This window comes from Scyliorhinus canicula, chromosome 9, assembly GCF_902713615.1.
Source record: "Scyliorhinus canicula chromosome 9, sScyCan1.1, whole genome shotgun sequence".
NCBI lineage: Eukaryota > Metazoa > Chordata > Chondrichthyes > Carcharhiniformes > Scyliorhinidae > Scyliorhinus > Scyliorhinus canicula.
In genome coordinates, this window is record NC_052154.1 from 153,624,033 (window position 1) to 153,647,676 (window position 23,644).

Genomic DNA, 23,644 nt, shown 5'->3' on the forward strand with positions numbered 1-23,644 from the left:
AAGGGTTTTGATGTGGTAAATTAGGATAAGCTGTTTCCCCTGGCAGGAGGGTCAGTAACCGCGGGACACAGATTTAAGGTTAACTGGCAAAAAGATCAAATAGGAGAGGTGGGGAAACATTTTTATGCAATGTGTTATTATGATCTGGAATGCACTGCCTGAAAGGGCGGTTGAAGCAGAGTCAATAATAATTTCCAAACAAGAATTGGATAAATATTTCAAAAGAAAACATTCACAGGGCAGTAGGGAAACGGCAGGAGAGTGGGACTAACTGGAAAGCTTTTCAGAGAGCCAGCACAGACCAGATGGGCAGAATGGCCACCTGCTGCACGGTATAGAACATAGGACATAGAACAGTACAGCACAGAACAGGCCCTTCGGCCCTCGATGTTGTGCCGAGCAATGATCACCCTACTTAAACCCACGTAACCCTTATCCCAACAATCCCCCCATTAACCTTACACTACGGGCAATTTAGCATGGCCAATCCACCTAACCCGCACATCTTTGGACTGTGGGAGGAAACCGGAGCACCCGGAGGAAACCCACGCACACACGGGGAGGACGTGCAGACTCCACACAGACAGTGACCCAGCCGGGAATCGAACCTGGGACCCTGGAGCAGTGAAGCATTGATGCTAACCACCATGCTACCGTGAGGCCCGTATGATTCTATGTTTCATTTCATTCTCATTCACCAAAGCAACGGGGATGAGACGGTCAAAATCATCCACTCGTTTGACAATTTTAAAAAAGGAAAACAGAGGCATGTAAACAAAGCAATCAGCCATTGAAAGTTCCACAGCATGGCTTGCAAACAATGGAGATATATCCCTGGAGGGCTCCTCCTCCCAATGCAGTGTAAATACATTCTGCATACCCGCTTACTGAGAACGTGACTCCAGCCATGAAGGTTGAGGAGAGTGGAGTGGGGAACGCCCACATGATCAGAGAGTGATCTCAATCTTGACCTTTCATCACACTCATACGTTGTGTCTGAGCCAAGGCAAAGCAGACAGAGGGGGTTCCAGTTTCAAAGTCAGTGGGATACCAGCACCTCAGAGGGTTTGAAAGGCACTGAACATTCTGCAGGCTCGCATTCAAATAATCCTTCCTCAGATACCCAATGTCGGAGCTGAATCACCACGGTTAACGTGCTCCAATCCTTCCACCAGTTGAGCTACACATTGTGGTGCGTTCCATCAGCAGTCTCTCCTTTCATAATCAAGGATGTGGAGCTTGGCTAATTTCCCCCTGCCGAGACCAGGGCACTGACGCCAATTGACCTTTCTGTGGTGAATGTATTGCTGCTACAATTCACCACTGTATTGCATTATATTGTATTGTATTATGTTAATGCCCTTGTGGGCTCTGCCTATGGCTCCGCCCCCTCGGGGGAGGTATATAGATCTGCAGCCTGTTGGCGGCACACAGTACAGACGCAGGCAGGCACAGATCTAGCTTATTAAAACCACTGTTCACTTCTACTCGTCGTCTCGTGTGAATTGATGGTCACATCACTTTCCACTACCACCATCCCTCATCCCCACCCCCAAACTCTTTATATGAATCAACATCAGGGGTGTAGATACGGTAAATCGGGAGAAACTAGAAGAGATCGATTCAAGAGCTTCACCAAAGTCAGATCATTTATCTGACTGCTTCTGAACTCTTGCTGTGCACAAAGTGACTGCCACTTGATTCATAAACAAAGGTGACTACTCTTCAAAAAATGGGTAATTGGCTGTGAATGGCTTTGGGATATCCAGAGGACATGTAAAATGCTTTTTAAAAAGTCCCAATTTCTCTCAATTTTCTTCATCATTAAAAGCATCTCACCCTCGTGATCAACTCAGGATTCTTCCTTGCATCCGCCCCACGGCTTTGCAATTTAAATATTCACTTCACTCTGCCATGTTTCCAAAGAGAAACAACTTGCATTTCCATAGCACCTATCATGGCTTCAGGATATTCCAAAGCATTTTACTGCCATTGAAGTATTTCTGAAGTGTTGTCACTGTGGTGATGTAGCTCAGGTTAAAATCACCACCAGAACAACTCTTATGGTCACCTGGGACTATGGCGCCATTGGCATTGGAAACACAGCAGCCAACTGCCGCAGAGTAAGCTCTCACAAACAACAATGGCAGTTTGCAATGTTGGCTGAAGGATAAATAGTGGCAGAGGCTTCCCAGGGAGAACTCAACTGCTCTTCTTCTAAATAGTAGATGCACGATCATTTACATCCACCAAGAGTGGCGTTAACGTCTCATCCGCAAGATGGCATCTCCAATCTTGCAGCACTGCCTCAGTACTGCACTGGGCAGGCCAGTTTGGACTCTGTACCCAGACCCAGAAGGGAGAGTGCTATTCACGTAGCCACAGCTGACACAAATTTTTTTTTTTTAAGTGAACTGAAACAGTTTTGCAAGCTTCCCCGATAAAAAGGGAACTCTGGTGCAGATGTAGAACTTGTTCCTTTCACTCTTAGCCCAAGTGACATTTAGAGCAGAGGTCACAGAATCATTAGAGCGCAGAAGGAGGCCATTCGGTCCATCATGTCTGCACCAACCCTCTGAAAGAGCACCCTATCTAGTCCCACTCTCCTGTCCTATACCCATAACCCCACCTAATCTGCACACTTGGCGACATTGTAAATCTATGTTGGCTTGCAAGCCAAACCCGGCAATGAGATTAAACAGAATTATTCACAAACAAGGTGATAACAGGCGAGCATAATTTGGACAAGTCTCAATGATGATGTCAATGGAAGGAGACGGGTAAATGGGGTGAATTTTACTGATAACATAATCTCTCTCTCTGCCTCAGAAGGCGGTAGAAATGAGGTAATTGAATCTTTTTAAGGTGGAGGTGGATAGATTCTTGTTGGCGTGGGAAGCAAAGGTTATTTATTGGGAATAGACGGGAATGTGGAGTTCGAAGTCAAAACAGATTAGTTATGATCTTATTGAACAGCGGAGCAGACTCGAGGGATCAAATGGCTGGCAGGCACCACGCCCAGGAAAAGAGGTTGCACATTGAACGATCCAGACTGATCACCGATTTAGCAATAGTTTATTTTTTGAATTCACAGTTGCGGATGTTGTTTGTACAAAATTAAAGTGAGTCTGGAGTTTACTCTCAACTTCCCATTTCTGAAACCAACAAACCACATATCCCACCCGACTGAAACGGGTGTTTCCCAAATACCCTTCAGCCGTGCAACAGGCTAATCCACAAATTCACAGCTCATTCTCCTAGACTGACGGCCAAACAAATTTCATCTGTTGCTAAAGCAGATTTTTTTTTACTGGAATCTAGAGCAGCTGCAGAGGCGATGATATTACATTGGGCCACAATTTGCATCCTGTAGTCGGCAGCTTATGTAAGTCTTCAGCTCCATTAGAATTTGCATCGTTACATACTGTGAGTGGGAGCTGATAAAAACATGGCGAGGGCAGCGGGACATCTGCGACTCACTTATTGCCAGGACCAACAGCCTATCTCCTCAAGCAATGTGATTTAAGCATTCAGGAAGAACCAGGGGAGCACGATGGAGAAGAAAAATCGGGTGAATTAGTGTCAGATCTGGCCCAGAAAGAAAGCCACGGAAAGAGAAAGGCACCAATCACTCATAAGGGATTGGGTAAACATGTGGGTAAATTAATGAAGACTATGGGCAGCACGGTGGTGCAGTGGTTAACACTGCTGCCTCACGACGCTGAGGTTTCAGGTTCAAACCCGGCTCTGGGTCACTGTCCGTGTGGAGTTTGCACATTCTCCCTGTGTTTGCCTGGATTTTGCCCCCACAACCCAAAGATGTGCAGGCTAAGTGGATTGGCCACGCTAAATTGCCCCTTAATTGGAAAAAATGAATTGGGTACTCTAAATTATTATTAAGCACATGAGAACACATAAACATGGGTAGAAAGTTTGAAGACATCAGCAGCAGAGCTGTCTGTATGGTCTCTGTCCAAAGCAAAAGGAAAACTAAAATAGGAATGTATCACACACTTCCTTTCGAGTGGCTAGTATGCGCTATCCCTTAAAGACATATTGCAACAATAACTTCTCAAATCTGACATTTTAAAAATTACCAGCAACAATACACAAATTGATGGAATGAGACTTCACAACTTGAATTGATCATTTCCTGGGTCAGAGAGATAAATTTGCAGTCGTCATTAACAAGTCACACCTTTTTAAACCAGCTGCTGATTACAAATAGCTCCTCACTCCAGACACTCAAGTGCATAGGCTACGCTGACATTCTGAGGGAGGGCTGCACTGTCAGAGGGGCAGTGCTGAGGGAGGGCTGCACTGCCGGAGAGGCAATGTCAAGGGCGTGCTGTAATGTTGGAGTTGCTACTGGGTGTGATTTCACAGCCTCATCGCGCCTTACGAGAATGTGTGCGAGTTGGTTCAATCGCGGGAGTGGCCTAAATTAGGAACCTTGCCAGGCGGCAAGTGGTTTGCGATCGAACCGGCTCTCAACATTTACAGATGCACCATAGAAAGCATCCTATCTGGCTGCATCATAGCCTGGTATGGCAACTGCTCGGCCCAAGACCGCAAGAAACTTCAGAGAGTCGTGAACACGGCCCAGTCCATCACATGAACCTGCCTCCCATCCATTGACTCGATCTACACCTCCCACTGCCTGGGGAAAGCGGGCAGCATAATCAAAGATCCTTCCCACCTGGCTTACTCACTCTTCCAACTTCTTCCATCGGGCAGGAGATACAGAAGTCTGAGAACACGCACAAACAGATTCAAAAACAGCTACTTTACCACTGTTGCCAGACTCCTAAACGACCCTCTTATGGATTGACCTGATTAATACTGTATGCTTCATCCGATGCCGGTGTCTATATATCTACATTGTGTTTTTATGGGCCAGTGTTTAGAGAAGCCCAAAGTGCATCATGGAGTTCACCTGACCCACAACTTTTAATAGATTGTGGTATGGGGAGCACACGGCCCATTCTACAGGTCTGGTACAGCAGAAATGGAAAAATATTTTTTAAAGCAAACCAATGTTTTTCTATGAACTCAAGTTAACCTTTTTAAAACATACAGTGAACATCTTAGCAACCATTAATTCAAATACAACCCCCAAAGAATACAACACTAAGTAATCCTTAATAACTTCCCAAACAACATCCAGAAGACAAAAGAAACACCTTTTAACAGAAGCACATCAGGTTTACATTCACTACTGAAAACATAAATTCTGAATTCACCAAATGATCAAGAGATAGTCTTTCATGGCAAAGAGATCAACAGTACACCTGCTTTGCCTGGCTTCAGCTCCAACATTGAAAACAAAACCAAAAAGACACAGACACACCCAAGCTGTTCTCAAAGTGAAACTAAAAAGCAGAGCCTGAGCTCAGCTCCACCTACACTCTGACATTACTGCAGTAACATGAGCAGACAGACATTTCTTAAAGCGACATTCTCATGACAGTGTGCCTTGTGTTGCCCTGTTATGTATTTTCTTTTTATTTTATTTTATTTCCATTTACTAAATGATCTGTTTGAGCTGCTTGCAAAAAAATATGTTTCACCGTACCTCGGTACACGTGACAATAAACAAATCCAATCTAATCCCGTTGGCGGATTCCGACACAGCGAGAAAACAATAATCACTAAGGCCAATTTCTATCTTATTAACGGGATGGTCGCTCAATCTAACAGCCTCCTGTGATCGAATGGACTTGCCAGCACGCTGTCCTGTGAGCGAAGATTAGTACTGGCCCACACAAACAAGGGCCAGGTGGAACAGCACTAGGAGGGGACGGAGATCTCCCAAGTCATTGGAGGCCTCTGGGTGGTCAGTGACAGGGCAGGTGTTACCCTAACTCTCCCCCTGGGACCCGGACACCTTCGCACTGTCCAGCTGGTAACCTTTGCACCGCTACCCTGACACTGCCATGGTGGCACTGTCAAGGTGGTTGGAGCATTGACATGGTGGCACTACCAAGGGTTATGGCCGGAGAGGAGGGATGCCCATGAAAGGAGGGATTGGGGGGGGGGGGGGGGGGGGGGGATGCAGGATGGAGGTTGAAGGGCTGGCATGAGTGGCCTTCGGAATGTCGGAGGATGCAGGATGGGAGCCCCGGAAAGGGGGAGGCTGAAAGAGGGTGCAGGATGGTCTGAAAAGGGGGCCCTCAGCAGCCCCATGGCGGCGTGTCCGGTATGTCCTCACTAGGGGTTTGGGGGGGGTAACGTCCATGTGTGCATGGGGTGACAATGTCCATGGGTGCGGGATACCATCAAGCTCACTCAAGGATCAGGTCACCCTTCCAAAATGGTAGCTCGATGCCTGAAGAGCCAGTCTGGTCAGCGAGTTCAGCTCCCAGTGCTGAAAATTATTTTAAGTATGGCCTTGCCCGGAAAGGAACTCGTGAAGAATGATTAATTGCTGTTTGAGAGCGGTCAGGAGCTCGTCAACGCGGCCATTGAGAAATTTGCTGTGGTACTTTGAACTTGTCCCATTCAAATGCGCCCGTCTTTTGGATGGTATCTTAAACTGAGGCCCCATCTGCTCTTTCATTCCGACATAAACAATCCTGTGCCCACTATTCCAGCAAAGAGCAGGAGAGATATTTCCAGTGTCCAGACCAATATTTATTTTTTAACCAACATCACTAAAACTGATTATCTGGTTGTTATTCTATTGCTGTCTGTGGGTGCTTGCTGTGCTCAAACTTCCCAATCCATTTCCTACATTGCAACTGTGACTAAAATGGTTAAGCTGATGAAATGGTTGGATAGGGTAGCTAGAAAGTAACTATTTCCTTTGGTGGGGAGAATGCTGAACCACAGGGAAATCCTAGACTGTTCAGGGTTCATGTCAGGGAACAGTTCCTCACGCAATGCATGCTGCAAATTTGGAACTCTTCCCTCTTGTCAACACTGAGATTGAGAGATTGTTGTGAGGCGTGGATATATGGGATATGGAACAGAGCTAAAATGCAGGTCAGCCATGATCTAATTGAATGGTGGAACAGGTTCGAGTGGCTGAATGGCCTCATCCTGTTCCTACCCAGAGAACGACACAGCAGAGAAGGGGGTCATTCGGTCCATGGGGCCTGTGCTAGCTCTTTGAAAAAAGTGATCCAATTTGTCCCAGTCCTCTGGCTTTTTGCACTGTCTGTGTTTCAGGTGTTTATCCAATTCCCTTTTAAAAGCTACTATTCAATCGTCTTGCATGCGCCAATCTTCTTTCAGGCCGTATATTCCAGGTCACTACAACTCATTGCATTTAAAAGTAAATTCTCCCTAACGTTCTGGTCCTGCCCGAAGTTTTGGGGCACCATGTCGGCGATCTTACATGTGCACTTGGTGCCTAACCCCCTGAGGGCCATTGTCGGGGTGTCAGACTTGCCGGAGTTGAGACGGATGCGAGGGTAGGTGAGTTAGCCTTCCCTCGCAGGCGGGTCCTATTAGGGTAGAAGTCAGCTTCTCCACCCTCTGCCTCGGTGTGGCTGGGGGATTTAATGGAGTTCCTGTGTTTGGGAAATGTGAAATTCGCCCCGAGTGGGATGTGGCAATCCACAAGGGATGGGGTTTATATTACATTCTGGAGAGCAAGTTGTCGCTAACAGGTAGCGGAGCTTTGTGGAGTTGCCTCAAGGTTATTTCAGTTGGAAATGTTGTGTTGTGCGATTGTTAAAATTTGAACAAAACTATTTTTTTTTAAGTAAAAAGTAAATTCTCCTCTGGCCAGTCCGCCAATGATCTTAAAATCGGTGTGCTCGAATCACTGTAGATAGGGATGCCATGTTTGCAAAAACAAAGGGAAATGTGCTTTCTACAATCGAAAACCTGTGTTGGAATGTTTGTTGTCCAACAGCTGCAGAGGTGTGTAAGCACAGCTGGAACCCTCTGCTCTAGGTCAAACATCAGAGTCTCTTTTTAAAACTAGTGTTAGGTGACATTGAAGGGCCACGCTTATTTCTTGTCCCTGGATGCCCAATGACAAAAAGGATTTATTTAGCAACTTTCACACCATCAGGCTGTCCTTCCGCATGATAAAATACCAAGGGCAGACTTTGTTGTAACGTAGGAGATGCGGCAATCAACCTGCACACAGCAAGCAAGATCTCACAAACAGCAATGAGATAATGACCAGATTATTTGCTTTTTTAAGTGGGATGTGCGACGAATGATAAATATTGACCCAGGGGAGAACTCCCCTGCTCTTCTTCAAAACGTCTCACGATATCGCTTACGCCCAGCTGAGAGGGCAGCAGTTTTCACGTGTCGCCTAAAAGATGGCGGCTTCAACAGCGCAACACTCCCTCAGTACTGCACTGGGAGTGTCAGTCTGGGTTATGTCCCTGGCGAGGTACCCGAACCAATGACCTCCCAACCCAGTGGCAAGGGGGCTACCACGGTTACAGCAGCTGGTTCACTTGAGTAAGCGATAAGAGGCAGCCATCTTGGCTCCCCCGCCACTTTGTCTTCCAATCCCAGGTGAGCGGACTTAAAATGAGGCCCAGAGAAACTAGTTCCTCCGGTGGGAGAGTCCAGAACAAGGGGGCAGAAGATTAAATTAGTGCCAGGCCATTCGGGAGCACTTCCTCACACAAAGAATAGCAGAGATCTGAAACTCTCTCTTGGGTGGAGTCAATTAAAAAAAAATCAAAGTTAAGATCAATAGCTTTTTTGTTGGACAAGGGTATTAATGCATTAAGGGCAGCACGGTAGCACAGTGGTTAGCACAGTTGCTTCAGAGCTCCAGGGTCCCAGGTTCAATTCACAGCTTGGGTCAATGTCTGTGCAGAGTCTGCACGTCCTCCCTGTGTCTGCGTGAGTTTCCTCCGGGTGCTCCAGTTTCCTCCCACAGTACAAAGATGTGCAGCTTAAGTGGATTGGCCATGATAAATTGCCCTTAATGTCCAAAAAAAGGTTGGGTGGAGTTACGGGGATAGGGTAGAGGCATGGGCTTAAGTGGGTGCTCTTTCCAAGGGCCGGTGCAGAGGCAATGGGCCAAATGGCATCCTTCAACACTGTAAATTCTATGATTCTATGACGCAGAACCAAAGCAGATGCGGCGTCATGTAAAGGTACTAGTCTGGGAGCTTTGATAACGGCTCCTTTGCCGTTCTCACCAACCCGTTACTCCACAAGACCGGTAGTGGTGGCGACACTGCGGATCCGGGGACAGTGGAGGAGGTACAAGAGGGTGGAGGGAGCGTCGGTCTGGACCCCGGTATGCAACAATCACAAGTTTGTCCCAGGTAGGATGGATGGTGGGTTCCAGAGCTGGCAGAAGGCAGGCATCAGAAGGATGGGAGATCTGTTCATAGACGGAAGCTGTCCCAGTTTGAAGGCGCTAGAGGACAAATTTAATCTGCCGCCAGGAAACGCCTTTAAATATCTGCAAGTACGAGCCTTCCTGAAAAAACAGGTAGTGGCCTTTCCAACGCTGCCGCCACTGAGGATACAGGACAGGGTGGTCTTCGGCACCTGGGTGGGGGAGGGGAGGGTGTCGGATATGTACCAGGAACTACAGGAGGCGGAGGAAACCCCGGGAGAGGAGCTCAAGGGCAAGTGGGAGGAGGGGCTAGGTGAGGAGTTGGAAGCGGGTCTGTGGGCAGAGGTCCTGGGCAGGGTTAATTCCTCCTCATCATGTGCCAGGCTCAGTCTAATTCAATTTAAGGTGGTCCACCGGGCACACATGACGACAGCGAGAATGAGCAAGTTTTGTGGGGTAGAAGACAGTTGTATGAGGTGCAAGGGCAGCCCTGCAAACCATGTCCACGTGTTTTGGGCATGCCCGGAGCTTAGAGAGTTCTGGCAAGGGTTCGCGAGGGCAATGTCCAAGGTGCTTAACACACGGGTGGTGCCGAGTCCAGAGATAACAATCTTTGAAGTGTCAGTAGACCCGAGAGTTCAGGGGGCGAAAGAGGCCGACGTCTTGGCCTTTGCCTCCCTAGTAGCCCGGAGATGGATTTTATTAATGTGGAGGGACTCGAAGCCCCCGAGTGTAGCGACTTGGGATACAGACATGGCTGGGTTTCTCAGCCTCGAGAAAATAAAGTTTGCCTCAAGAGGGTCTATGCTAGGGTTCTCTCGGAGGTGGCAGCCGTTTGTCGACTTTCTCGGGGAAAATTAAAATGTCAGCAGCAACAGCAATCCATGGGGAGTGGGGGGGGGGTGGTTGAGTGCTTCATTGGGATGGTGTGGGAAGACTGGGTCGCGTGGGGTAATGTCTATTTAATTGTTATTGTATATTCTCTTTTTGTACTATGTTAATGTTCACTCTAGTTTGTTTTGTTATTATGGGTACTACTGTTTTATTATGCTCAGAACTGGTCAGTAAAGCAACGGGGGGTCAGTCTAGACTGTTGTGCTCAAGCATTGGAGTGGGTCTTGAATCTCCCGATTCGAGGCAAGAGGGCCACTCACTGACACAGAGAGCAGTTTGGGGTGTCATGAGGTCGCGAAAGGCAAGTTCTTACTTCCGTTCATTTTACTGAAAATAAATGGCAGCCAGAGGAAGTTGTTCAATTGTGATGGCGTTTGCTCCCCATCATCGTCTGACACTTATTCGTGGATTTCCACAAAACAGAACCACTCAGAATTCAGCCCCTTATATAGCCATATCAGCTCTAAATAGCACAGTGCCAAGAATGCAAGGAATGAAGCTGGGACCCAGCCCTACAACCATTGCCACTTTACCACCCTGCCCATTTAAGGTGCCAATCCACATCTCCAGAATGTGGAGGTTATCAGTCCTCTTTGCAGGGTCACTGCACACTCCTTCTACAAGCAAATCTGGCTTCCATCAAATCAACCACACTATGCAAAAGAGGCTGTGCACTCATCCCTGTTTTGATTAAGGATCAGTGCAAGATTCAGGAGCCAAAGTCTCAACTGGGCTCTTTTACATCCAGCAGGAGAAACGCAGGAGTTTATTCCAATCCTCACCCTTTGACTTTGGCAGTAATTCTGGTGGACTTCCTCTTCATGTGTGGGCACATGGCATTTCCTATGCCCCGCCAAATGTTTGCCTTCATCACCATACAGCATAAAAGAGAGGCCATTCAGCCTGTTGTGCCAGCTCTTTGAAAGAGCCATCAAATTGGTCTCCTTTTCCCCACAACCCTGAAATTTTTCCCTTTTAAAAATTGCTATTAAACCTGCTCCCACTGTCCTTTCATGCAGTGCATTTTGAATCACATCACCCCATTTTCTTTGCCAGTTCATTTAAATCTGTGTCCTCTCGTTACTGACCCTCCAGCCACTGGAAACAGTTACTCTCCACTCCCCATCTACTCCTGTCAAAGCCATTCCTAATTTTGGACACCTCTTTTAAATTGCGTTTTAATCTCAAAATAAAAACAAACGATGCTGGGGACACTCAGCAGGTCAGACAGCAGCTGTGAAGAGGGAAACAAGAGTTAACAGGTGGGATTATCCGATTCATTTTTTCTAACCGTTCTCTCCGGCAGGAAAATCCGAGGACAGCCGGTCAGCTTGCCTGCTGGGTTTTCCCACCGGATTTTTAAACACTTTGGGCGGGGGGGGGGGGGGGGGGGGGGGGGGGGGATGAAGAGGCGGGTCCCACAACATCATCCTAGTGCGCTGGGCTCATTCAGAGCTTTCCCTGCCAGCAACCTCGGCTACTGACAGATCAATGTAAAGGAAATTTGAAAAAAGGATATCCCTCAACCGAGCCGAAACCACCCCCCCCCCCCCCCCCCCCAGAGGTGCAAGGGTACTATCCAGGCACGACCCTCTTTCCCCGGGGGCTGTACTCACGGGTGCTCCCCAGCAGGTTCTGGGGGGGGCCTTTATTCACTTGCGTTTAGAAGGATGAGAGTGTTGTGTTATGTACTCTGGGGTAACACAGGCTGCAACTGGATGCAGCTTTAACCAAAAGATACTCCAGACCGTGAAGTTACTTCAATCTGATTTACTGAACCAGTAGCACAGTTAGCACAGTTCTCTATGAGTTCGACTCTCTGCTAACCTCTGGTCACTCTGTCTGACTGAACCAGACTAGCTTTTAGCCACGTGCTGGAGGTGTGTTACTGTAAATACACCCTGACTCACTCTGTAGATGTTCATCAGTGGAAAGAGGCGGAGTGTGAGTGCCTCGTGCCTTTTATAGTGAGATACCACCCCTGAGTATCCTGCCCGCTCATTGGTCATGTCCTGTTCTCTGTGTTCATTAGCTGCCTGTCTGTATATCATTATCTGCGTGTCTGCATATCATGACAGAGAGGACACTCGGTGTGAAACCCAATTTGGCCTCTTACTTCCCCCCACCAACTCTTCGTCGTCATAAATCTTCTCAGCACCCTCTCTCAGGGTCTTCATATCCATCCTAAAGTGTGGTGCCCAAAATTGGACACATTACTCCAGCCAAGGCACAACCTATAAAGGTTTACCATCACTTCCTTGTTTAGAGTTGTGGTTTCAATCTATTATTGCAAAGCCAGGTCCATCATAAAGAACGAGAGTTGATGGTTGCTTCCCCTTTCTGACAACTTGCATTGTACGCCACAGCGATAACTGATGTATTGCGGAAAGGAAGTGACTAATCTGTAACTGACTAACATGGAAAGCAAAAGGCAGCTGATGGTCCTACACTTGTATCTCCTCTAATCCTGACCATCCATACTTCATTGCAAGAGGATTTGAGTTCAGAAGTCTTACTGCAGTTATTCAGGGCTCTGGTGAGACCACACCTGGGAGTATTGTGTGCAGTTTTGGTCTCCCTCCTAAGAGAGGATATACTTGTCATCGAGGAAATGCAGGGAAGGCTCACTAGGCTGATACTAGGAACGGTCCTGTGAGGAGTGATTGGTTCGACTGGGCCTGTATTCACTTGTGTTTAGAAAGATGAGAGGAGACCTGGTTGAAAGGTGTAAAATTCTACCAGGGCTGGACAGACTAGAAGCAGGGAGGATGGTTTCCCTGGTCGGAGAATCTGGAACCAGGGAACACAGGGTATGGGGTAGTCCATTTAGGACTGAGATGAGGAAACACTTCTTCACTCAAAGGGTGGTGAATCTGTGGAATTCTTTACCACAAAAAGCTGTGAAGGCCAAATCACACTGTATTCAAGAAAGAGAAAGATAAATGGTTAGATTTTAATGGCATCAAGCGACATAGGGAGAAGGCAGGTATATGGCACTGAGATGGAGGCTCAGCCTTGATCATGTTGAAAGACGGAGCACGCTCAAAGGGCCGAATGGTCGACTCCTGCTCCTAGTTTCTATGTTTCTACTTCAAAAATTCCCATTCCCTGTTTAAACCACAACAACTTCCATTCATAGAGAAGAAGGTCTCAAGGGACTTCATGGGAACATAATCGGACAGAGAGGAGGAACCAAAAGAGGAGGAGTCTGGGCAAATGTCCAAAGGGTTGGTGAAAAGGGTAGGTTTTAAAGGAAGTATGAAGAAGGATGTACACAGTTTTCAAGCACATGCATTTACCTCTGAGCTGCGAGGGCTGCTGCTTCCCTGCTGCTGTTTACATTCTGGGAACGTTCGTGAATTCTGTGAGAAGTTAAACTTTCAGCCCCCCCCCCCCCCCACACACACACACACACATACACTCCCTCCCACACCCACACACACACACACACACACACACCCTTCCTCCCTCCCACACACCCTCCCACACACACACCCTCCCACACAGACCCACCCACCCACCCCCACCCACCCCCCCCACACACACACACACACACACACTCCCTCCCACACCCACCCACACCCCACACACACACCCTCCCTCCCACACACACACATACACCCTCCCTCCCACACACACACACACACCCTCCCTCCCACACACACACCCTCCCACACACACACCCTCCCACACACACACCCTCCCACACACACACCCCTCCCACACACACACCCTCCCACACACACACCCTCCCACACACACACCCTCCCACACACACACCCTCCCACACACACACCCTCCCACACACACACACCCTCCCACACACGGCAACTTGTGTCCGAGCAGTGTATTGGGCTTCTTTGGAGATAGAACAAATCTGCTGGATACAGAAACGGCAGCAGATGTCTTCACCTGGATTTCAGGAATGCACCTGGCATCTGTCCAGAAAACAGGAGAACTTGGCACATGCCTTGGATCTTTCAGACCCACCTGACCGAGGTCTCGGTGTAACGTCGTAGCCAGACTAGCCACGAGGTCAGCCTTTGTGTCCGAGAGTGGGTTTGAACCCAGTCCCAACAGGGATACCGAGTAAGCAATTTGGCAGTCCTTCGGAAACTAAGTTGGTAACTGGGAAATGCCAATTAAATTACTTATAAGGCCCTTTATAACATTCTGGAGCCAACATTGACTTCAATAAATTCAGATCATAAGAACTAATTCCAAACTCTTGGACAGGAGATCCTGGTAATAATTATTTTTTTTAAATTTATTCGTGGGATGCCGGCCAAAATTTGTTGTCCATCCCAAATTGCACTTGAACGGAGTGCAGTGAGGGCAGTGAAGGGTCAACCACATTGGAGTCACATATAGGCCAGACCAGGTAAGGGCAGCGGATTTCCTTCCCTAAACTAGATGGGTTCTCATGACAATTGACAGCCACCATTACTGAGACTAGCTTTCAATTCCAGAGGCGCAAACTAACGGAAAAGTATCCAAGTGCCATTTGTGGAGAGTTTTGCTGGGATTTCCCCCTGGCTCTGTTGTTAGTTCCCCGCTATCCAACCACACTTAGTCACTTTATTGGGAGTTTCTCTCCAGTCCCAATCAGGTGCCTCGATCTCCAAGCGAGCTTGAGGGTCCCCCATATTCCCCACCCACGGGCAAGTCACCCCCAAACATATGGACATTACCCCACTCCTCCCCCACCCCACAATGAGGACACCCCGCTATGGGGTCATTGAGGGGCCCCTTTGTCAAGCTTTCCCATGCCCTCTTTTGGACAACCCCCCTTTCCAAGATCCCCAGCCTTTACCACCCCCCCCCCCCCCCCCCCCCCCCCCCCCCCCCCCCCGTCTTCTGGAGGACCCTTCACCCACCCTTCACCCCCACACCCTTCATACCCTTGCTCAACCCTCCTTTCTTGGGCATGACCCCCCTCAGGCCCTGACCCTTGGTAATGCCACCCTGACACTCTGGCAGTTCTCCTGCCAGTCTGGCAGTTCCACCTGGGCACATTGGCAGTGCCAGGGCAGTAGTGCCAAGGTGCTAGCCTGGCAGTGCCATGGTGCCCAGGTACCAGTGGGAGAGCCAGGGTGCCACTTTGCCCTGTCCCGGACCACCCAGGGATCTCCAATGGCCTGAGAGAGCCCCCCAGGTGCCATGACTCCGGGCCCATGTTTGTATGGACCAGTAGTAATCAGTGCCTATGTGACCGTTTGCTTCGGAGCCGGGTAGATCATTGGAGGCCATTAGATAGGGTGTCCTTCCCGTTAATGGGATGGAGACTGGCCATAATTGGTGATTATTGGTTTCTCGCCACGGAAGGATCCGCATTTCGCCAGTGGGAACTGGCCGGTTAGGTCGGAAACCAATTGGCGTTCCTGATTTCAGACCCTCCCGTGATCTAACCGGTTCACTCAGATTCACACCCGTCGCAATGCAGCCATTAGATCATGCCCCAGATTTATTAATTGAATTCAAATTCCATCAATTGCCATGGTGGAATTTGAATGCATGCCTCTAATATGAACCTCAGGATTACGAGTCCAGTGACATTACCATCTTCCACCATCTCCCCTACTGCAGTTGCCATTTTTACCTCTAGACCCACATTTTGTTTCTTTACTTGCCCCATTACCATCTCCTTTTGCTTTGCACCGTAACCGTTTTTTCACTTAACCCCTCCAGCCTTTAACCTGATCACATCCCTCCTGATCCCCGTTTCCCTGTCGCTGCATTTGCTGCAAGCCTGTTACATCTTGAATATGTCCCAGCTCTCATAAAAGGTCATCAGCCTGACAGATTGGGCAGGATTTATCGGCTCTTCATGCCGGCCGGAAATTCCGGCCCCACAACAGCGCAAGGGTTTCCCGGCAACGAGCGGTGAAGTCAACGGGAAACCCCGTTGTCAATGGGAACAGTAAATCCCGCTGGCGGGTCACCTCCGCTACCCAAAAACAGGCTGCCGGTTGGTCGGTAAATCCCGCCCATTAACTCGGTTTCTTTCTCCACTGATGCTGCCTAATCTGAGTATTTCTCGGATTTTCTGCTTGGACATAACCATAGGTCCATTGCTGTATTACAGCTGGAGTGTGGTGGCAGCTGTGTTGTGAATTATTTGGTAGCAGGATCAAATGTAACGCGTTCCAAGGCCTTTGTCTGAGAAAGGATATTCTTGCCCTCGGAGGAACGCAACAAAGGCTGACTATACTAGATTCCTGGGGGATTATCCTATACTGAGAGGTTAAGTACACTAGGCCTATATTCCTCGGAATTTAAAATAATGAGAGGCGATCAAATAGAAATATGTAAAATTCTCAAGGGACTGGCCAGGGTAAATGCTCAGAAAATGTTTCCTTGGTTGGGGAACCTAAAACGGGGGCTTACAGTCTCACAGCAAGGGGATGACCATAGGACTGGGGTGAAGAGAAATTTCTTCTCTCAGAGGATTGTGAATTCTCTACCTCAGAGGTCACAGACGTTCAGTTTTTGAATATATTCAAGGCAAAGGTTGATGGTATGGATTTAAGGGACATGGAGATAGTGCGGGAGAGTGGAGGTGAGATAGAAGATCAGCCACAATCTTGTTGAATGGCAGAATAGGCTCGAAGGGCTAAACTGCATACTCCAGCTCCTACTTTTTTAAAAAACGTTCCTATTGGTATTTGGCAAGATTAAACTCTACTCACCCGTGTGTTGGGGCAAGCATTGCCCTTCTTATACTCCTTGTGGTTGGCTTGCTTGTCGATCTTGCTCCATAGAGCCTTGGCCTTCCACGTATTGACCTTTGACTTCAGCACAGAGTAGAACATCGAATGGTCTAAAGGATCAAGGTCCAGGTAACGGCAGAGGATGTGGAATGCCTGCAGCGTGCCTTTGAATGTCGAAGCTTGCACAAAGTTCTCAAAGAGTTGTCCAGCTTGGCTGCTTTTATCACCATCGTTTTCACCCATGGTCTGGTCACGGCCCTCCCTCAGAAGAAGTAGGTTGGAACTTTGACAGCAGACAGACAGAACGATTAACCTTTGGTTTCGGACATTGTAAACCTGAAACGTTTCCAAAAGAAAAATAGCAAAAATTACCTCAAGTCAGAGGATCTTACTCGTGGTTAAATCACAGTGGTCTGCACATTGAGAAATATTTCATTCGGTTCAAGAAAAGAGAAGGCAAATTCTTATCATGTATGAAAACACAAACTCATAAAGGGTGTGGATACATTTATTCAGTCAACCTAACCAGAAGATGTCAAACTGACTTTGCATCTCTCCCAACATTTTCCCGGAGCTTTTAATTATCCAGAGGAGAATTTTTTATTTTTTATTTTGTGAGCTGTACTCCCTGCTGGTGTGACTCCTCCCCCCTCCACAAGGAGAAGGCAGAGTGAATTTAGCTTCACGATGCTGGTTTGCAAAGAATCCTCAAATGATTTAAGCTGGGTTTTTCATGTGCTGATCGGGTCAGCTGACTCCACACTGACATTATGTGTGCCAGCAATCAAACTACTCAAATCTCCACATTAACGAAAAGGATAAGCATTTATATAGTGCCTTTGACAACCTCAGGGCATCCCAAAGCAATTAATTGCCAATTAAGCACTTGAAGTGTAGACATTGCTGCAATGTGGGAATCATGGCAATCAATTGTCTGTTTGAGGGATCTTGCTGTGCACAATGAGAAGTGGCAAGGTAACTGATTTTTGTGATGTTGAGGCATGTTGACCAGGACACTGAAGGACAAACTTTCTGAATATTCTCTGAAATATAATCCTTTACATGTACCTGATAGAGCAGACGGGGGCCCAGTTCAACACCTCATTAGAAAGACGGAACTTCTAGCTGTGCACCACTTCTTCAGTGCTGCCCCTCTTACAGCGTTCCCTCAATGCTGCCCCTCCGACACTGCAGCGCTCCCTCAACACTTTCCCAGCAACACTGCAGCACTCCCTCAGCACTAACCCTCCAACAGTGCAGCTCCTCCCCAAGTACTGCAATGCACCCCAACTGTGCAACACTCCCAGAGTGCTGCCCTCCGACAACGTGGTACTCCGGGTGCTGCCCCTCTGCCAGTTCAGCGTTCTATCGTTGCTATCCCTCTGACAATGAGCTAATGCTAATCGTTAACCCTGCTGGATCTTACCTTAACAGTGTCTTGAAATACTCAAGCAGCTCTGATGAATTAAAATGGTGCAAATTCATTCATAGAATAATTCGAAATAATTTTCCATTGATAACATTTGAAGACTCTCCACTGCTCACTGTGCCTCTACCAGCATTTAAGAATTAACTTGTTGCCACGCTTCAATTGAAGGAAGCTCATTACAAGGAAACTTCCTTTGGCCCATTAACTCTTTCCTCGACTTGCTTCTTTGTCTAAACAATGAATCAAAAGGTCCGTAGAACTCATTAAAAGGGACATTCAGATTTTTTAATGGTTGGATAAATAACTAAAGGCAGCCATGGTGAGGACTCTCTCCGCTGGGGACACAGGTTCAAGTCCTACTACATCAATTGGTGGAATTTTAATTCAATTATTAAAGTCTAGACTTGAAAGCGAAAGTAATAGTGACCACGAAACCGTCATTGATTGCCGCAAAAACATTCCAGGAAGGAAATCTGCTGTTCTTACCCAGCCTGGCCTAGATGTGACTCTAGATTCACCGCAAGATGGTTGACACTTAACTGACCCCTGAAATGGCTCAGTTTAAGGGCAATTAGGGATGGGCAGCAAATGCTGGATTTCCCACGACTACCACATCCCGTAAAAGAATAAATTAAAAATATAGGAAAGACTCAACCATGTTGCTCACATTTCTGCAGCACCCTTCACAACCTCAAAACGATCCCAATGCACTTTACCGCCAATGTAGTAATTTTGAAGAGCCATCACTGTTTGCAATGTAGGAAATGTCTCTTTCTGATAGACAAGAACCTGTGGCCACATTATGTGTTTCAGAAGGCCTCACCTTCATAACAGTGGAAGCAGAGGAAGTAACAGAGACCAACCCTTTGAGTGCCGCAGTGTCAGACGAGATGGTAAACCAAAGTCTTGCCTGCTCTCTCAGGTGGGCATATAAAGCTCCCCTGGCCACTATTATGAAGAAGGGGATGGGAGTTCTCCCTGATCAAGCTCGCAGAAGCAATATCCATCCCTTGAACCAGCATTACGAAAACCGATTATCAATACTGCGGTTTGTAGGAGCTTGCTCAGTGCAAACTGGTTGTCATGTTTCCTATATTACAGCAGTGACTAAACCTCAAAGGATCAGTGACTGTAAAATACTTTTGGACATGCATCAATGAGAATCTCTCTTTTAAGACTGGAACACGATGTACAGCCTTGTTAAAAAGTGCTGGGGAGTTTGGTACGTAGCCTGTTAAAGAACTTTCTGAACTACAAGTACAGCTTATTATAAAAGGAAAAAGCATGTGAATGCTCTCAATCACTCTCTCAACGCCATGAAACTTTTAACCCGCAAAGTGTCCGACTTCTACACCTGCCCAGAAATCACGGGTAACATGTTCTCTCTCCTGGCCAGATTGGCCACATGGCCTGACCAATCTGTAATCAATAATTGGAAGCATAACTTGCACTCTTCATGCCATCCTTGACTGAATTAACCTCTTTCTTGAATGGGCAATTACAGTTGCTATCACACAGGGCCATGCAATAAAATGGGAAACAGATTACTACAATACCCAACTCCACATAATCATTTACGTCACTTGCTAAGGAAGTTTTCCAAACTTATAAAATTTAGACTTCCTGTCTCATCGAAAAAGCAAAATTCAAAGTCTAAACTTCAGCATTCCTTTCCGTTCTGGTTTCAGATCCTACTCTTACCTTTATTTTTTCTCTGCCAATTTATATTGTCTCCAGCCAACTCACATAGCTCAACATCCCTTGTCTTTTGGTGAAGAACTCCAAAAGCAAAATGCCAAGAAGGAGTCAGACTCAGCAAGCTTTTCACGTGTTGTACTGTGAACAGCCAAACGCAGCCTGAAGTTGTAATATGGCACATTGTGATTAGCTGAGGTAATTGATCACAGAACCATGTTAGTCATCTCAAGTTTCATAACTGAGCAGGGATGGGTGTGTTACTCACTGCTCTGGCTCCCTCTGCATCCTGAACGGTGTGAGATAAATTTAATATAATTCACCAACAAGCAATTTCAGTCTTGCGTTCAACCCAGGGTGGGGAGGGGGGCTCGGGGCCTGATTCTGTGATGCTGGACTTCCATCACAAGTGGCTACAGCTCAGCTCACACAACTGCAAGTTAACACTCTGATGAGGCAGATTTCTGAGATCCTGAGCACATGACCCTCCATAGCATTGACCTATATTGGGGGCGATTCTCCGAGCTCCGCGCCAGGCTGGAGAATCGGCACAATTGCGCCACGATGCCCCGACGCCGTCGCGCGATGCTCCGAGGTGCGGAGAATCGGCACCATTTGCGCCGGCGCGGTTGGCGCGGCACGGGCCGCTGGAATCGGCGATGCAGCCGATTCTCCGGCCCGGATGGGCCGAGCGGCCGCACAGATACGATAGAGTCCCGCTGGTGCCGTTCACCCCTGGTCGCTGCCGGCAGGAACTCTGCGTGAACGGTTGGGGGCGGCCTGTGGGGGGGGGGGGGGCCTCCGATGGGGTCTGGCCCGCGATCAGGGCCCACCAATCCGTGGGCCGGCCTCTATCCTCCCCGGGCCTACTTTCCTGCACCGACGCCATGTTGAGTTGGGGCTGGCGCGCGGAAGAAGTCCCCCGCGCACGCACACGTTGGCGCGGCCCAACTACGCATGCACGGGTTGTCGCGGCGCCCAATTGGCGCCGGGAAGGGAGGCTGGAGAGGATTGAACAGCTCCAGCGACGTGCTGGCTCCCTGTGGGGGACAGAATCAGTCATACCTGGGCCCGGTTCGCGCTGTCGTGAAACGCAACGGCGTTCACGATGTGTGAACACTTGGGCTCCATTTGGGAGAATCGTGCCCATTGTCTTTCCCCATGAACTCCACACAGCTCATCACTGCCAATATTTAGTACTGTGAATGCTCAATCATACCCAATAAAGTCCCTACAATGATACAGGAAAGCAGCAATGATCTGGGGGCTTCCATGTCACCTCACGGACATAGCATCACACCCTTAAAATGGGCTGTTTCAATGAATCAGATGGAGGACTATTTAAACGCATGAGGTATTCAATTATATATTGTGAATCAGGATGTGATACAGAATGGGCTGTCTGACTCTAACGCTGTAAACCAGTCAGTTCAGGACCAGAACTGACAGAGATAATCTATGGCGGGGAGTCAACACCTTCAGGAGAAGGGGAGGAAATTTTACCAAAAAAACAGGGCAAGGGAAAAGGAACAGGCCTTATCACATGAGATCTTGATGGCAAAAAACTAGACACATAAACATTATGCAAAAACTTTAGTGAATCCTCCCTAGGCGAGTGCAAGAAGGTATAATTATAGCTTACAATCGGAAGCAGTAATTATAAACCAGGCACGCATGATTCACGGCAGAAAAGTGCTATTAGCTGCTTTCAAGCGCTCAGGCTTCAGGTCCTTGGCTGGCAGAAGTATGGAGATGTCACGTCAGAAGTAAATGAAGGCACCGAAACTTCAGTTCAAGGTTTGTGCCTATGAACTGAGTGATAGCTGCGCTTGATGAATGAGTAAATTTGCACAAGCTGTGGACGGTTCACCACAATGTCAGCACATACTGTCAATATTTAACCACTTCTAGTTTGAAAGAGTGGACTTGCATTTGTACAGCACCTATCACACCCTGGGGACTTTTTGTTTAAGAAACCACAGTAGCCACTGGGCCTGGTCAATTCTCCTTTTGCTCTCTGAGGGAGTAACGCTGGCCAGGACACTGAGGAGAACTCTCTTACCCTACTCCAGAAGCAGAGCAGGTTCTCAACGCATAATTTATCTCTTCATCTGCTGAGCTCACTGCACCATAAGAATTGGACCTCAAGAACCAACCCTCCAGATTACTGAGAATGAAAGAAAGACTTCCATTTATACAGCACATTTCTCAACCTCAGACATGGCAAAGCTTTTGTAGCCAGTGAAGTACTGCTGCCCTACAGAGCCAGGGACCCGGTTTTGATTCTGGCCTTGGGTGACTGTCTGTTTGGAGATTACATTTTCTCTCCGTGCCTGGTCCGGTTTCCTCCCACAGTCCAAAGGTGTACAGATTAGGTGGATTGACCATGATAAAATTACCCCTTCAGTTAAGTGGGGTTACAGGGGTAGGGTGGGGGAGTGGGCCTGAGTAGGGTGCTCTTTCAAAGGGTCGGTGCAGACTCGATGGGCCGAAGGGCCTCCTTCTGCACTGTCGGGATGCAATGGTTCTGTGGTTCAAAGTGGTCACTGCTGTGGAGGACACACAACAGCCATTCTGCACACAGTAAGCGCCAACCAGCAATATGATAAATAACAAGGTCATCTGTTTATGTGACATTCGTTGAGGGATAAATATTGGCCAGGACACGGGTGATAGCTCTCCTACTCTTCTTCAAATCGTGACCATGGAATCTTTAGTGCTCATCTGAGGGGTCAGACAGGGCCTCCGTTTAATGAATCATCTGAACGAAGAGCCTCTAACACTCCCTCCGTACGGCATTCAAGTCAATGAATCCCACAACTTCTGACTCAGAGGTCAAGGTCCATCAGATTGTGATCTAGTTGATATTAATTTCTCTCGCTCATCCCTTTCAGTGAGCACTAATGCAGCTCAAACTCTACTCAATGTCGGCTTTGCCGAACTTGGAATCTAAATAGACATTTGTGCTCAAACAAAACAGGGTATTTCAAACTTGGCCCCATCTCCCTGCACATCAACAAATCTGGCATCTTCCTAAGGCCACCCACCATCATAAAACCAACTGAATTAGGAGTAGGCCACTGGGCCCTTTGAGCCTACTCCACAATGATCACACCTCGGTGGTAAACAGGCTTCCACGTTTCCTGCACCATAAGTGACGACGACACTTTGACAGCACTCCATGGCTGTGAACCACTTTGGCATGTCTGGAGGTGCTGAAAGGCTTTGTAACAATGCAAGTTCGTTTTTTTCTCTCTGCTCTTTGGCTTGATGTCAATTTTTGTCTAACTTATGCTCCTGTGAAGGGCCTTCGGATGTTTTACAATGTTAAAGGAGGTACATCAATGCAGGTTGTTGCCCTTGCTTGTTACCACACCTGCTAAGATCCTCAAACTACCCAAGTGCTTGAGCCATGGGCGTATTACATCGTTAACATAAAATCACCTCCTCCCCTCAAGCATCACACTTCTCTGGGTAACTATATTATATTTTAATATTAAAATGCGCACAAGCGAAGTTAAAATTTAAAGTAATCATTTCCAAATATGAAAAAAAGTGTTTCAACTAATTACACAAATAGGATGGAAAATGGAAAATTATGCATCAATTTACATATTAATATAGTTTAACAATAATTGATATTAGGCT

General features: G+C 47.6%; 1 protein-coding gene across 8 annotated transcripts in view; it reads right to left on the reverse strand.

Annotated features, from left to right (window-relative positions):
• mical2a (microtubule associated monooxygenase, calponin and LIM domain containing 2a) overlaps positions 1-23,644 on the reverse strand; it is a 353,275-nt gene that overhangs the window by 258,884 nt on the left and 70,747 nt on the right. For all 8 annotated transcript variants that reach the window (XR_005461915.1, XM_038807962.1, XM_038807967.1 and 5 more), the window contains exon 2: positions 16,852-17,208. Coding sequence is in view for 7 of the 8 variants with exons in the window: in XM_038807962.1 (XP_038663890.1) it covers positions 16,852-17,115 (264 nt within the window). In the remaining variant the exon portion in view is untranslated. The remainder of the gene's footprint in view (positions 1-16,851; positions 17,209-23,644) is intronic.